This window comes from Neolamprologus brichardi, chromosome 3, assembly GCF_056152115.1.
Source record: "Neolamprologus brichardi isolate AB-2024 chromosome 3, ASM5615211v1, whole genome shotgun sequence".
Lineage (NCBI taxonomy): Eukaryota > Metazoa > Chordata > Actinopteri > Cichliformes > Cichlidae > Neolamprologus > Neolamprologus brichardi.
In genome coordinates this window covers 16527101-16544051 of record NC_142106.1, presented here as the reverse complement: position 1 = coordinate 16544051, position 16951 = coordinate 16527101, and the positions used below count along the sequence as shown (strand labels likewise).

The 16951-nt window shown below is 39.4% G+C and overlaps 2 protein-coding genes and 1 long non-coding RNA gene across 3 annotated transcripts; 1 reads left to right on the top strand and 2 right to left on the bottom strand.

Moving 5' to 3' along the window:
- Positions 1–726: 726 nt before the first annotated feature.
- Positions 727–2123, bottom strand: LOC148103629 (serine protease FAM111A-like). Its single transcript, XM_087839163.1, has one exon. The coding sequence runs from the start codon at positions 2077–2079 to the stop codon at positions 1111–1113; it is 969 nt and encodes a 322-aa protein (XP_087695289.1). The 5' UTR covers positions 2080–2123; the 3' UTR covers positions 727–1110.
- Positions 2124–2452: 329 nt separating this feature from the next.
- Positions 2453–4250, bottom strand: LOC118455498 (uncharacterized). The gene is made up of 4 exons (XR_004844162.1): positions 4196–4250; positions 3653–3717; positions 3497–3531; positions 2453–2503 (listed from the first exon to the last, which is right to left on the bottom strand). It is a non-coding gene; the product is annotated as an uncharacterized LOC118455498 (long non-coding RNA).
- A 5115-nt stretch (positions 4251–9365) lies between these two features.
- LOC102796716 (serine protease FAM111A-like) lies at positions 9366–13931 on the top strand. The gene is made up of 2 exons (XM_087839162.1): positions 9366–9391; positions 11760–13931. The coding sequence occupies exons 1-2, from the start codon at positions 9386–9388 to the stop codon at positions 13446–13448; spliced, it is 1695 nt and encodes a 564-aa protein (XP_087695288.1). The 5' UTR covers positions 9366–9385; the 3' UTR covers positions 13449–13931.
- The last annotated feature ends 3020 nt before the right edge of the window (positions 13932–16951 follow it).

Genomic DNA, 16951 nt, shown 5'->3' with positions numbered 1-16951 from the left:
GCTAACTAACAACAGTCGTCACCTCAATGAGCTTTATATTATATTTAATATCTTTACAAAGCATTTTTGAATAGATTCTATTCTTTTCTTATTTTTAGTAAATTGTGTGTTTTTTAGGGTGCTGAATCAAAAAATTATCTCAATTTCCCTCCATCACATACCTTTTTTTTTTTTTTTTTTGCCAAACATGATGAGTTTACATTAAAAATGCACAACAGTAATGAAAAATTTCAAAATTTTGTTACAATTAGCTTACAGTTTTTTACTTTCAGGGCCTTATGAGGAGAGACCCCCCACTAATATCATCTAGCTTCTTCACCCTTATTCTCCAAACCGAATCTGTAGATCTACCGATAGTGCTCTTCTAGCTATTCCAGAAAAACAAAGGGGATCACATTTTTCAAACCTTAGTGCCAAAACTGTAGAACAATTTACCCCCAACTCTCCGCACCATTGACTCTGTAGCTTCTCTTAAAATCAGCTGAAAACTCAGCTATTTAAACAGGCATTTGGGTAATGCTCTTGTGTAATATCTTGTTTTTTGTGTGATGCTCTCTGCCCTAGTCCCCAACTGTATTTACTGCCTGCATGTGTTTAACCATGTAAAGAACTGTTTTAATATAATGTAAGTTCCTCATTAAGGGTAGTAGTTTGTTATCAACTTCTTCTCAACCTTTTACCACACAGACTAGAAGCTGCTTTGTACACTGTGTTGCTTCACTCATTTATTATCAGCCAAATATTGTTCAGTGGTGACTTTTCACAATAAACACAAATGAAATACAAAGATAAAACAACAACAACAACCATTAGTATTTTCCTACATCAAAATAAGAAAAAAATAGTATATGTCCAAATGTAGTATCAAAAAGAGTAATAAAATAATGAAACTCAAACTATAAATCAAAAAAAAAAAAAAAACTAAAAAAACCCCAAAAAACTGTTAAATTGACAACCACTGAGTACATCACAGCCATGTTAATTTCAGTTTAAGAAGCACAAACATTTTCTGTCATTTCTAACAACTGAAGTCCTGATTAAAGTATAACAATTTTATTACCTGGAAATTAAGAGCAAACCAAATATTTTTCCCTTATGCTGGAGGATTTTCTAATCTGAAGGACTGACCTCCGTTTGCTCCTCAGGAGCCTCCTGCTTTGTGTTGAACACCTTTGTCAGTAACTCATTTCTCTCTGCTTCCTTCTCAACTTTTTTCAAAAGCTCCTTATTTCCACTGTTGTTCAGATTACTCACAAAGTTTTCAAATATCATATCCAGAGGACGGGCATACTTAATTACACTCTCATCTTCTTCAGAATCATAAGTAAATTCTGCAATGTGCAAACCAAAAACTCTGCCAGAACCATCAAACACTGGAGAGCCAGAGGCACCGTGATAGATGTAAGTTCTACTTAGTGTCTTTGCATCATACAATATGTTTTCAATGTCTTTTTTTCTGTCATAATCACTGATCGGTTGGATGATGAACAAGTCTCTTAATTTTTTATGAGCAGCCTGCTCTGTGTTATGTGCCGTTGGCTTAATGATACCTGTAGGATTCATTTGTTTCACTCGCCCTGCTGGGTGTCCAATGACGCAGGCTTCACCATTGTCAGGCAGTGAACCGAACTTGCTGATCAGCCCTGGTGGGACCTTTATGTTCTGTGCTCTTTTTTGCAGGGTTGGATTTGAGCCTTCAGGGTTGAGCTCCAGAACTGCATAATCTAGATCAGCATCAAAGTCAATGAATGTATCCTTTGCTCTAAAGTAGTAGAAATTTGTTTCTGTCTCAGGATCTTCATAGTCAAAAATAGCAAATACGTCTACATTCTCCTTCAGCTTGTTTTCATGAACAGAACCTTTAAAGTAATGTGCGCTAGTCAGGATGAAAGTGTCAAACAGCACGAAGCCTGTTCCAACAAAAAAATGATCAACTTTCATGTCAAAACTGCCAACGACTTTACAAACTGACTTTCCCAGTTCTAGCAGCTTGCGGACTCTGTGAACTTCACTGAAGAGTTGTTGGATCTGTCCAGAGGTTTCCATGCAGAGATTCAGTTCTTTGGGATATTTACTCATCCTCCAGTGTTCTAGCCATGGACACTGTAACTTTATCGCATAATAAAGTGGACGAATAACAGTTCCGTGTTTTTGTGACTTTGGTGTTGCACAGTTCAGCAGTGCTAAATGTATGACTAAAGCATGTGCATTTGTTATGTTCTTTTGCAGTTGGCCACTGATCTTGAAATCAAAGAAAAAAATAGAAGTTAGATGGTTTGGTCATATTAAAAATGCAATATTACTATGTCAAAGGAGCTTGCAAAGAAAAGCGTCTGGACTTCTTTAAAAAGCAAGAAGTCCAGACGCTTTTCTTTGCAAGCTCCTTTGACTACGATGACCTGGATGACTGAGAACCTTCACAGGCAATATTACTATATAGATTTTTATGCACCTTCGAGTTTTCATCACTCTCCGTCTTCACTGTCACTGGATGTGTGTCAGTCTGCAAAGTGAGAAAAAGATTCACATTTACTTTTTAAAGTTGTGACAAACAGGACACCTGTATGATGATTAATTTATTCAAACTGATTTGAATGAAAATGACACTGTCACCAGGAAGGAAATAAGGTGTATAAACACATAGTGAGTAAAAATGGGACAGAAGAAGAAACAGTCTCTGGATCATGGTAATCCCCCAGCACCCTACAACTATTGCAGCATAGGTCTATATTCATGGTCACCTGACCCAGCCCTAACTATATGATTCTGCAAAAATTAAAGTTTTGGGTCTTTAAGGTGTCATCTGCATATCAGTGAAAATGTATGCTATGCCTTCTAATTATACTACATAAGGGAAACATGTATGTGTATGCATGTGATATGACGTGAAATAAACTAGCATGCTTTGGATAAATGAAAGCCATATAAGAATGGAGAATAAAGTTTACCCAGACTCACACAGATTTTGGGGGGTCAAACCAGAGTCATGTTCAAAATTATGTGATATTATTGTGTTGGTGTTGAATGGTAAATTGTAAATGAACTGGTTCTCATGCAGTGTTTTTCTACTCTGACCACTCAAAGCATTTTATACAACTTGCCTTATTTACCCATTCACACAAGCACTTTTTCTATGCTCTTTCTAGGTAAGTGATTGTATCTAACAGTCACACACACACACACACACACATTAGAGAGCAAGTTGGGGTTAAAAGAGACAGTGTTTCTCTTATTTTACGTTATTACTATTACTAATGTTATTACTTTGCATATCAGGAAATATACAAACATGTTAGAAAATCGTTCCTTTTGGGCACATGTGTTTGTTGTTACAGAAAAGTATAAGCATTTTCTTTTTTGGAGGGGGGCTACCACTTTGTGACCTTTGTTTTCAAAAGTGTTACATACATAAAAATTTACTTACTTACTTCAAAACATTTCAGCACAAACAAATAAGAAGCTACTAATACATGATTTTGCATATACAGTCACTTACCTCCATCTTGATGCTTCCCTCTTTTCAGATTTATTCTGAAAGGAAATGATCGTTTTAGGAGGACAGCTGTGGATAGTCTCAAGTACTAATACACCACATTTTAAACTACAAAACATACATGAAGAGTTATGAGTCATGGTAAAAAAAAATACTTACACTGAATCAGCTCCTTTCTGACCAAATTTTAGCCTTTTTAGTAACAGGTACACTGTTACCTGTTACTGTGTAACGCATCCCAGTCATTGTATTAGTCATTTGGATTTTAGTGGCTCCTCATTGCTAAACACACCACTGCAGTACAGTATGGAAGAAAATCTAACTTGATGCATGCAGGTGAAGAGCTGTTAGGAGCATGGTACATGACCCTAACTTCTTAACAGCAAATAATTTTGAGTATTATAACAATGCTAGCTCACTTTGTCTTCCTGACATAGACATATACGGAATAGCAGAGAATAAGGTTCAACTTGGCTCACAGTAATATAACCCACCCACCACCCAAACAAATCAGTTTGTTTTATATGAAAAGTGTTGGCAACATTTTAAAAGACAAAGTAACTCAAAGAAAAATATGGCTGGGGTGTTTATTCTGTGTTGTAGCAAACATTTTTGTTCTGTTTTAAGAGGAGATTTTTGAAGACATGTAGATTCTACACCATCTAATTATTCCTCAATAAAGAAAGAACATGAGCATCTTACCTCAGCTTCACACAAGGAGATCAGACAAGACAAGGCGACCTCAGTTGATGCTCCTTGACTGACTTTCAGGTGTTGGTGGTGGACTATTTAAATGGTTTTTTGTACCGCCTTTCTAAATGTTTCTACTGACTTTTCCTGTGGTGCAACAGTGGGGTGATGCGTGACAATGATGTTATCCCAAACTAGTTTTGCAGGTTTTCCTGTACTTACCCAAGAATGCCTAATTGCAAACACCTTGTCCAAGTCTTTCATCACACCAACAATAGTTATAGTGAACAAATGTCATGTGGTTTCATGAATTCATTTTATCTGTCAGCCTCACTCATCAAAGTCAGGGGGCGGGGTTAACGCTGCCAATGCAGCTTGTCTAACATCTGACTGGTTACCGTGTAAAGTAAGTCAAGACAGGTCGATCCTCAAGGCCATTTGCTTGGGGGTCATGTAGCACGTGTATTTCGGTTATAGGCTATTATTATATTTCAGTATAGTGGTGGACAGTTCTTGCCAATTTGTCATTGTTCCACACGAGTCCAGATTTCCAAGGCAACAGCTCAGGTGAGCATTATCTATAAGTTAACTTAAGTTAACCAAGTCAGACAAGTCTTTTGTAATAAAAACATAAATACTTATATTGCTGATAAGTTATTGCAGTGCCAGCTGATTAATTCACAGCAGCTTCTGCAATTACCATGGTAACCACTGACACTGAGCCGATGGATTGATGCATGTCAGACTTTAGGAAGTACCCCCCCCCCAATGTGTCTTTGAAACTAAACAACGGTTGTTCATCAGCTGAAAGCTGCGAAACAAATGGAAACGTGTTTATTAACGACCTCACAGTCAGCTGTGTTGTGTGAGGATTTACATCCATCATTACAGTTTTATTGCAGTTTTTACTGCGGCATAGGTGTCGTACTCAGCAGCTTTCCCTCCATGCTGCAACATGTAATTAAAATCATTTCAAAGACACTCACTAGGTGTTCTTCATCTAACAAAATTCCACAACACCATCAAACACCCAAGATGAAGCTGCCTACTAATTAGGGTTAGTAGATTGCATAGCATTAGAAGATAAATGACATACGAGACACAGATCCACACTGTGCTACAAAACAATATTAGTCCATGTTCACTGGTAATAGTAATTATATGATGACACAGACTAGACCTTTGTAATAGCAACCCTTCCATATTACAAACTGTAGTCACTGCCCACCTTTAATCCCATGTGCAGATGTGACAGACAAATGAAACATAACCACATGGAAACTTTTTGGGTTTATAAATAATCTGGTTTATAGTGCTCTGCTTTCATTTACATCTGACAAATACTGAAGGTCAAAAGGACACTTTTGATGTGCTTATATGTTGACACTGTTTTTAAGTCTTCTGAAACTTTCAAGGGATTCATTGTGGAGCAATAACATACAACAGTGAGTTTAAACCAGTGGTTCTCAATGATACATATGGGATCCATTTTTTTCACTCCTCCTTCTGGGTGTCCAATTATACAGGCCTCACCATCTGAAGGTACAGGTCCAAATCTCTCGAGGAGCCCTGGTGGCATTTCCTCTGTTTTTAGCTTGAGTATGACGTAATCAAATTTCTTGTTGCCAAAAAACACCTTGGCATTAATATCTGTGAAGGTTCTTAGGCATCCAGGCCATTGTAGTCTAAGGAGCTTGGAAAGAAAATCATCTGGACTTCTTTAAGTTGCTTGAAGACGTTTCACCTCTTATCCGAGAAGCTTCTTCATTTCTAGGGTCAAATGGTGGAGAGTCCCAGATTTAAGCTCTGTGGGCGTGTCCCCCCAAGAGGGACAAAAGGACCCACTAATGATAATCTACCTAATCACATGAGCCAAGGTGTAAAAACAGGTGTAGGTCACAATCAGCCAAAGTTTCGGGTGAGCTCATTGTGATTTCCTGAGGTCAGATGGCCCAGGATGTGAGTAGGTATTAAGGCGTCTGGGAAAGGATTTCAAAATGGATTATAGATGGCAGACAGTTGGTGTCATAAAACACCACCTCTGTTCAAAGATGGTCGCTCACAGTGGACATATATGGCTTCTTTCACTCCTCTTTCAAACCATCTGTCCTCTCTGTCCAAAATGTGAACATTGGCATCTTCGAAAGATGCAGATGGACCGTTGAGTCTTGTCCTGTGGAGGTGGCTCTTCTATGTTGTGCCATGCATTCATAAAGTGGCTGTTTGGTCTCTCCGATATAGAGGTCTGGGCATTCCTCGCTACACTGTACAGCATACAAACTCCTCAAGATGGGTGGTGACCATGGTGACCAATCAGAAGTCGGCCATCTTGGATACAACTTCACACATCAAATGTATTGGTAATGTCACAAGAAAAACAATGATGTGCTTGGTTTCAACATAACTTTATTCTTTCATGAGTTATTTACAAGTTTCTGACCACTTATAAAATGTGTTCAATGTGCTGCCCATTGTGTTGGATTGTCAATGCAACCCTTTTCTCCCACTCTTCACACACTGATAGCAACACCGCAGGAGAAATGCCAGCAGCACAGGCATCCAGTATCCGTAGTTTCAGGTGCTGCACATCTCATATCTTCACACCATAGACAATTGCCTTCAGATGACCCCAAAGATAAAAGTCTAAGGGGGTCAGATCGGGAGACCTTGGGGGCCATTCAACTGGCCCATGACGACTAATCTACTTTCCAGGAAACTGTTCATCTAGGAATGCTCGGACCTGGCACCCATAATGTGGTGGTGCACCATCTCGCTGGAAAAACTCAGGGAACGTGCCAGCTTCAGTGCATAAAGAGGGAAACACATCATCATGTAGCAATTTCAAATATCCAGTGGCCTTGAGGTTTCCATTGATGAAGAATGGACCCACTATCGTTGTACCCCATATACCACACCAAACCATTACTTTTGTTGTTTCAACAGTCTTAGAGGGATCCATCCAGTGTGGGTTAGTGTCAGACCAATAGCGGTGGTTTTGTTTGTTAACTTCACCATTCACATAAAAGTTAGCCTCATCACTGAACAAAATCTTCTGAGTGAACTGAGGGTCCTGTTCCAATTTTTGTTTTGCCCATTCTGCAAATTCTGTGCGCCGATCTGGGTCATCCTCGTTGAGATGCTGCAGTAGCTGGAGTTTGTAAGGGTGCCATTTGTGAGTAGCTAATATCCGCCGAAGGGATGTTTGACTAATGCCACTCTCCAGTGACATGCGGCAAGTGCTACGCTGTGGGCTCTTGCTGAATGAAGCTAGGACAGCCACTGATGTTTCTTCATTAGTGACAGTTTTCTTGCGTCCACATTTTGGCAAATCCAACACTGAACCAGTTTCACGAAACTTAGCAAGCAGTTTGCTGACTGTAGCATGGGAGATGGTTGGTCTCGTAGGATGTCTTGCATTGAAATCTGCTGCAATGACCCGGTTACTGCGTTCACCAGATATCAACACAATTTCGATCCACTCCTCATGTGTTAACCTCTTCGACATGTCAATGGCTGTGAACAAAGAGAAACTTGAAACTCATGAAAATATAAAGTTACGTTGAAACCAAGCCATTGTAAGTACAGGAAAACCTGCAAAACGAGTTTGGGATAACATCATTGTCACGCCATCACCCCACTGTTGCACCACAGGAAAAGTCAGTAGAAACATTTAGAAAGGCGGTACAAAAAAAACCATTTAAAAAGTCCACTAACACAACCTGAAAGTCAGTCAAGCCGTATCAGCCGAGGTCGCCTTGTCCTGCCTGATCTATGTGATATAGATATGAAAAATCTGGACTCGTGTGGAACAATGACAAATTGGCAAGAACTGTACACCACTATACTGAAATATAATAATAGCCTATAACCGAAATACACGTGCTACATGACCCCCAAACAAATGGCCTTGAGGATCGACCTGTCTTGACTTACTTTACACGGTAACCAGTCAGATGTTAGACAAGCTGCATTGGCAGCGTTAACCCCGCCCCCTGACTTTGATGAGTGAGGCTGACAGATAAAAGGAATTCATGAAACCACATGACATTTGTTCACTATAACTATTGTTGGTGTGATGAAAGACTTGGACAAGGTGTTTGCAATTAGGCATTCTTGGGTAAGTACAAGAAAACCTGCAAAACGAGTTTGGGATAACTTCATTGTCACGCATCACCCCACTGTTGCACCACAGGAAAAGTCAGTAGAAACATTTAGAAAGGCGGTACAAAAAACCATTTAAATAGTCCACCACCAACACCTGAAAGTCAGTCAAGGAGCATCAACTGAGGTCGCCTGTCTGATCTCCTCATGTGAAGCTGAGGTAAGATGCTCATGTTCTTTCTTTATTGAGGAATAATTTGATGGAGGAGAATCTACAAAAATGTTATCTGAAAAGAGTTGCTGAGCAGCACTGAAAACAGTGACTTGTTTTTTTTGTATTCCTGTGGGCCAAGTTTAACCTTATTCTCTACTATTCCATAGCTGTCTATGTCAGGAAGGCAAATTGAGCTAGCATTGTTATAATACTCAAAATTATTTGAGTATTATATTGGGGGTGGCTATAGCTTAGGAGGTACTGATCCTAAGCTTAGTGGTTCGATCCCTGTTTCCACCAGTCTGCATGTCAAGCATCCTTGGGCAAGATACTAACCCCAAGTTGCTCTCTGATACATCCATTGGTGTATGAATGCAGTTAGGAAGCACTCCAAGTTTAGAAGAAAGTGATTGGGTGAATGTGGCATGTTGTATAGAGCGCTTTGAGTAGAAAAGCGCTCTGTAAGAATCAGTCCATTTACCATTACTTGTTTTTAAGAAGTTAAAAAAGTTTTGTGTGCCATGCTCTTAACAACCCTTGGCCTGCATTTATCAAGTTAGATTTTTTTCCCATCTTCTGCAAGTTAGTACTCTAGTGCTGTGTTTAGCAATGAGGTGCACTAAAATTGAAATGACTAATAGAATGAGCGGGCTGGATTCCACAGTCTCATAAACAGTGTATCTGTTACTAATGAGGTTGTAATTTGGTTAAAAAAGAGCTGATTTAGTATAAATATGAAGAGGAGGATTTATTTATACCATGACTCATAACTCCTCATGTATGTTTTCTACTTTAAAATGTGTTCTCTTTGTACTTGAGACTACCCACAGCTGTCCAAACATGATTATTCTATATCCTTTCAGAATACATCTGAGGGAAGCATCAAGATGGCGGTAAGTGGCTGTATATGCTGAATCATATATTAGTAGCTTCTTTTTGTTTTTGCTGAAAGTTTTGAAGTAAGTAAAACTTTATCTATTTAGCACTTTTCAAGACAAAGATCACAAAGTGTACAAAGTGAACCCCTACCTGCTTCCACAGCACTCTCTCGCGATCACAATATTCCAAATGCAGAAGGATAACAGAAACGCTATCGCATATGCTGCTCAGAGGCTCCAGAAGTTGGCTCAGCCTTTCTGAGCCCGTCGGCCGCTAGCAGCCTGTTGCTCGAGCTGTCGCAGAACAATGTTCATACTGGTGGGGGGGGGGCGTGAGACACGGCTGCTTTGATCCCGAGCTGTAACACTACTCAGCCGTGGCACCCGGAACCTGAAAGACGGGGCAGGAAGAGGGAGAAGGGAGAGAGAGAGAGAAGAAGGAAAAAAAAAAACAACGTTCTCCATCAGGGAGAATCTCCTAGCAACCCACAACCGCAATAATCATGGATTAAGAACACTGTTTATCATTGTAGCTCAGGTTGTAGAGTCGGTCACCTACTAATTGGAGAGTTGGTGGTTCGATCCTTTTCTGTTTCAGTCTGCATGACAAATCCTTGGGCAAGATACTTCGTAGAGACTGTCACTGCTAACCCCAAGTTGCTCTCTGATGCACATGCGAATGTTGGGTAGAAGAAAGTACCTAGAAAAGCATATAAAAAGTGCGTGGGTGAATGAGGCAAGTTGTATAAAATGCTTTTAGTGCTCAGAGTAGAAATGCACTGTATAAAATCCAGTTCACGTACGTTTCAACACCATTATATCAGATCATTTTGGAAATGAATCTGGTTTGACTCAAGCCTTTCAGTTTTGAAGTTTGGATGTACTGTATTCCCCTTTCTTTTATGGCTTTCATTTATCCAAAACATACTAGTTTAGCTCACAGCATTACATGCATACATAAACATACTTCCTTTAAGTAGTATCATTAAAAGGCATAGAATACATTTTCACTGCTATGCAGATGACACACAGCTTTATCTATCCATGAAACCAGATAACACACACCAATTAGTTAAACTGCAGGAATGTCATAAAGAGATAAAGATCTGCCCCAAGAATCTGAGAAATGTGGTATCAAACCAGATGCTTATACTGGAAGGCATTACCTTGGCCTCTACTAACACAGTACATTATGTACATTGAAGGACCAGGATATGTCCTTCAATGTACATATTAAACAAATATGTAGGATTCATTTCTTATATTTGAGCAATATCCGGAAAATTTGAAAAATCCTGTCGCAGATCAGGCCCAAGCTTATCTTTATGACCTTATTGTCAGCTCTTCTGTCACGGCGAGTGAGATGAGCCGTGTGGAAAATAAAAATGGACAAAAGGCGAACCGAACAAAGACTAAACTATACTGGGAACAAACTGAATACAGAACACGAACCTGAACATGAACGAGAGCGAGCAGAAACGGATTGACAGCAGGGAACACACAGATGAAACATGGTGGGAACGCAGACGGACCAGCAACTACAATGACAGAGGACACAACTTAAATACACACAGAGAAACACGGGACTTACACACAGGTGGTGGACACAGCTGGGAATAATCAACAAGACGAGACAGAGGGAAAACTGAACACACTCACATGAGACTCAAACCTTCACAATAAAACAGGAAATGAGAACACTACAGGAAGACGCAGACCTGACACTGAGAGACAGACGGAGAATGACACATGGAACCTGAACTAAACTAAACGTGAGATACAACCGAGAACAAATCCTTAACATGAATAAACAGAAACAGAATTCTAATAATAATAATAATAAACCTCATAGTGCCCAAAACCATGACAATTATCCAAAAATAAACTAACAATCCAAAACTCAAAACACTGGGTCGAAACTGACCCAGAACCGTGACATCTTCTCTCTCACACTGCAGGCTTACTTGTTGTTCCAAGAGTATTTAAAAGGAGAATGGGACGCAGAGCCTTCTGATTCCCATGATGCAGAGAATGGTTCTTCTTCAGTCACCTTTCTCACTCACCATGTGTTAATAGACATCCCTGTTTTTCCTTCCCATTGCCACAAAAGGGCCACTGGGGGTCATATGACTGTTGGAGTCATATGACCCCCATTCAAATCAGTTTGAATCAGAATCATCATCATTCAGTGTTCCTGCTTGTCACAACTTTAAACAGTAAATGTAAATATTATTCTCACTTTACATACTGCCACACCTCAAGAAGTGAGAGTGATGCTGAAGTATGATGAGAACTCTAAAGTTTGTGTTCCTTCATATACTAAAAACATTTTTAATATGACAAAACCATCTAACTTCTATTTTACCACTCTAATTTTCTGCAGGAACCACATGAACATCAATTTAAAGTCAAGTTCAGTCAACATCATGCTGAAGAATACACCATTTACTGTGATCAACCTTGCAGAGTGCTGGAAGCAATAAAAACATTAGATATATATGAGGAAAAGATTAACTGTGCTGATGAGAAAATTATCATTCAGATGGGAAAGGGAGATAATGAATGTAGTATTGCAACACACTTTCCTTGTTCTTGTATTGAGGATAATGAGGTTCTGACAATATCATGTACATCAGAAATAGTTGAAGAAGTTCAACCTGATTTTAAAAGATCTGAAAATATCTGCACAAAGGATAGATATTCTATCTTCTACATTGATAAAGTTGGAGGAAAAGACACCAAAAGTAAGGATCTTTTTAGAAACAACGCTGTAAAACAGTTCAAGTATCTCTGTGTTTATGGAGAGAAGGGGATAACTGTGGAGGACGCTCTAAATAGAGACGGTCGCTTCATTGATGACCTTGGTTACTTTAAGCTGTCTGAGAATGAAAACACCATAACTGAGTGCACACAAAAGGTTAACAAAATGGATAATAAAAAATTCAAGATATGTCTTCAAAGGCAAAAAAACAAAAATGCATATTCATCAATCATAAAAGTAGCACAGCAGAGGGGAAAACATGTAAAGAAGAAAGAAACCAATGGTGATGCTGATACAAACGAGATTGATGAACTACTGCGTGAGCAATTTCCAGATCTGAAACGATGGATGGAGAGTGATGGTGATTTGTATAAGCAAGCACTGAATCTGAGGAAGGAAAACTTCCAGCAGTCCTTCAGTGAAGTTCACAGAGTCCACAAGCTGCTAGAACTGGGAAAGTCAGTTTGTAAAGTCGCTGTTAAGGATGTTTCTGTTGGAACAGGCTTTGTGCTGTTTGACACTTTCATCCTGACTAGCGCACATTACTTTAAAGGTTCTGTTCATGAAAACAAGCTGAAGGAGAATGTAGACGTATTTGCTATTTTTGACTATGAAGATCCTGAAACAGAAACAAATTTCTACTACTTTAGAGCAAAGGATACATTCATTGACTTTGATGCTGATCTAGATTATGCAGTTCTGGAGCTCAACCCTGAAGGCTCAAATCCAACCCTGCAAAAAAGAGCACAGAACATAAAGGTACCACCAGGGCTGATCAGCAAGTTCGGTTCACTGCCTGACAATGGTGAAGCCTGCGTCATTGGACACCCAGCAGGGCGAGTGAAACAAATGAATCTTACAGGTATCATTAAGCCAACGGCACATAACACAGAGCAGGCTGCTCATAAAAAATTAAGAGACTTGTTCATCATCCAACTGATCAGTGATTATGACAGAAAAAAAGACATTGAAAACATATTGTATGATGCAAATACACCAGAAATGGCAAGTAGAACTGACATGTATCACGGTGCCTCTGGCTCTCCAGTGTTTGATGGTTCTGGCAGAGTTTTTGGTTTGCACATTGCAGAATTTACTTATGATTCTGAAGAAGATGAGAGTGTAATTAAGTATGCCCGTCCTCTGGATATGATATTTAAAAACTTTGTGAGTAATCTGAACAACAGTGGAAATAAGGAGCTTTTGAAAAAAGTTGAGAAGGAAGCAGAGAGAAACGAGTTACTGACAAAGGTGCTCAACACAAAGCAGGAGGCTCCTGAGGAGCAAACGGAGGTCAGTCCTTCAGATTAGAAAATCCTCCAGCATAAGGGAAAAATATTTTGTTTGCTCTTAATTTCCAGGTAATAAAATTGTTATACTTTAATCAGGACTTCAGTTGTTAGAAATGACAGAAAATGTTTGTGCTTCTTAAACTGAAATTAACATGGCAGTGATGTGCTCAGTGGTTGTCAATTTAACAGGTTTTTTTTTTTTCGTTTTTTTTTTTTTTTTTTTAATTTATAGTTTGAGTTTCATTTATTTTATTACTCTTTTTGCTACTACATTTGGACACATACTATTTTTTCTTATTTTGATGTAGGAAAATACTAATGGTTGTTGTTGTTGTTTTATCTTTGTATTTCATTTGTGTTTATTGTGTAAAGTCACCACTGAACAATATTTGGCTGATAACAAATGAGTGAAGCAACACAGTGTACAAAGCAGTTTCTAGTCTGTGTGGTAAAAGGTTGAGAAGAAGTTGATAACAAACTACTACCCTTAATGAGGAACTTACATTATATTAAAACGGTTCTTTACATGGTTAAAATCTGTATTTTTGTCTACATTAATTTAAAGACTTTAATGTGTTTGTGAGACTTTAAATCTTAAATTGTTTCCTACCAATTGTCAATCCTACTAATTTATCAATCTACTTGTACTTTCACAACATGATCCTGCTCCATAGTGAGGAGATAATAAAATGTTTGCTGAAAATAAAAGCCTACCTGGCCAACATGTATATATGGGCCCCACCAGGTTTTTTCTCAGGCTGGATGGGTACCATGTGGGCATGGGCTCAAACTAGGCTTTTTGTGTGGTGCCCACTTGGGTTTTTCACATTAAACCCAGATGGGCAATCCCAAGTGGGCACATATAGTAGGTCATGGACCCTCCAGCGGAGATAGCCTCCAAGGGTCCAGAATCAGCAGAGAACTGAAACTCAGCCTCTGGGGAGACCCTGGGAAGAGTAACTGTCTCTGAATGGATCAGCTTTTGAGCAACCAACACAGTCTTAATTGGTGTTTCTCCCTGCTTAGAATGGGTGGCCAAAAAACTGTCCTTTGACACCATGGAGTCAAAATGAGTGGCTCCTAAGTTGCTTCTTGTTGAGCAGACTGTGCTAGTAACTTCTGAGTCAGGATGTTAATTGTTAAATGTTGTCATTTTTATGCTTATCATCTCTACATTGTTTTAACTCTGTGATGAAAGGAATTTCCTTTTGTCCCCCTCTCCAGATTCTCGAGGTTCTGGGTGGGGGGCGGTAGTGTTTTTATCACAGACATCATATCAACATATCAACATATCCTTGTGAAGATCTGTTTCTTGTGATGTTGCTTCCTGCTGTTACAGACTCTTTTTGGTCAGCAGGAGGTCACACACACACGCACACACACACACACACATGCATACAGATGTTCACACATATACATACAATGCCTTGTCTTAGAACCATGTGGGCGTTGCCTTGCTGTGATGTGTATTGTGTGAACTGTTTTCCCAATAAGTGAGAGGAGGCCGTCATTGGGGTCATTTTGTGGTAGATACCAACGAGGCCTCCCTTGCAAGTAAATCGATCGATCGCTGACTGTCTTGTTTTCTTCATGATGAATAAGTCTCTAAACCAGCGGGGCTTGTGGAAGCACAGACCCAACACAGGATTTAGGGGTGGTATGAATGAGCGTGCAGGAGAGCCAACACACATCAAACATCACAGTTCACAGTCTTGCCAGCTCTGCCACAGAAGTCGTGCTCCTCCTCCTTTATGCATTCCAAGGAAGAAGGAGGAAGTTACAAACTGATCCTACCACCCTTCACGTGTCTCGCTATGAAACGGATCAATGGTTATGCTGTTTTGTGCCCTTGGCCTTATCAGCACCTGTAAAGGGATTTGTTTTCTCAAACTGCTGAAGTAAGTTCATCTAGTTTTAGAAACTTTCACTGAACAGTAACAGTGTCACAACTAAGCATATGCATAAGTACTTAAATACTTTAAATGAGAATAACAGAAAATTTCTATTCCAGAGGCTAGAGCCTGTCCCAGTAGTCATAGGTAGAGCACACCTGGACAGGTCACCAGTCTCTCAGAGGACTAACACAGAGACACACATCAGAGTAACAAATCTATTTAAAATTAATGTAAGTTTGCTGCAGCTGTATGTATGAACATGTGTTTCTGTGCTCACAGTCCACCTCTCAGGAACCTGCAGTTCATTTTAAGTCTACTTTAAACAGACCTCACAAAAGGCTGATGTGGCTGGATCAGTAGTCTGATTTATGTACGATACCTTTGGCCAGGGATTAATCTGGTGCATCGCTTCACTGCAGTCTTACGTATTTTCCCCACACCTGAATTAAAAAATACTGATATATACAAATAACAGCTTCAGCTGATGCAGCCTGACTCAATCCTAAATGTTCAGCACACACACAGAGACACAGAGGTACCGTTTAAAGTTTAGTGTTAACCTGAGTCACTGATCATTTACAGTATTACAGAGTCTGGCAGTCTTTGCATGATGTCCACGTCACTGTAAGTTTCTAGCTGACTCTCAGGTGTGACAGGTGTGCCAGCAGGAAAGAGTAATAATAACCTGCATCCTGAGGTTTGTCATGCAGGATTAAAGGAGCCAGGCTTTGTTCACACAGCTAGGATTGTATTTTACACTGACCCTGGGTCAGTATAAGTATCATACAGTTTAAACGAAGCACTGAAACTTGCACATATTTATTATAGATGCACTGAAGCTAATCGAGATATTTGCTGTCAATCTGTGGCTGCGATTAAACACTTTACTGGAAACTTTATTAACTAGTAACTTCATCAGTCATGACAGAAGCTAATATTTCTGTGCTAACATCGTTTAAACAGTAACAGCTTTACTACAATATATGCTAACGTTTACATCGTAACTTTAAGCTAGCACCATAAAGACGGTAAAACACGTAATAATATCTACAAATGCATCTTAAAGCTGTTATATTAGCACTCGGTGTATTACTAACATAACCACATTAACATTATTGACACTCGCTGACTTTTAATAGTCATTCTATAAATGCTGTCCGTTTAAACGGTCTTACCTGTAAACACTGCTGTATCCACCGGATTCCAGCCAGAGTGGATTCTGGAGTATTCCACGGTCCGGTTAGTGATCCTCCATCTGGATGGATGATAACAATCTTCTAGCAGGAGATGGCCCATATCTATGGGACTGATTTGTGCTAATAACGCCCATTGTATGGACTGGCGAATAAAGTCACCCAGTCGCTAGCTGTGCCATTACCCAGCATACACCACTCCTTCCATCAATGCAATAAATGATAAAAAAGTAATAGCCTATAATTAATTTATCTGCTGTTTCTCAGGTAGTTGTTGACATTATATAATGTATTGTGTTCTGTATACGTCACTACAATGTGATTTCGAAAATATATAAATATACGGACAACAGGCTCTTCCGCGGCAATCTCTTGTCGTCAATAAGCAACGTATAGGGAGCTCTATAGTATTCAATGAGAGGACCCTGCGCGTC

Coding starts and splice junctions, on each gene's coding strand:
- LOC148103629 (XM_087839163.1), bottom strand. CDS start 2,079: ATGAGTAAATATCCCAAAGAACTGAATCTCTGCATGGAAACCTCTGGA.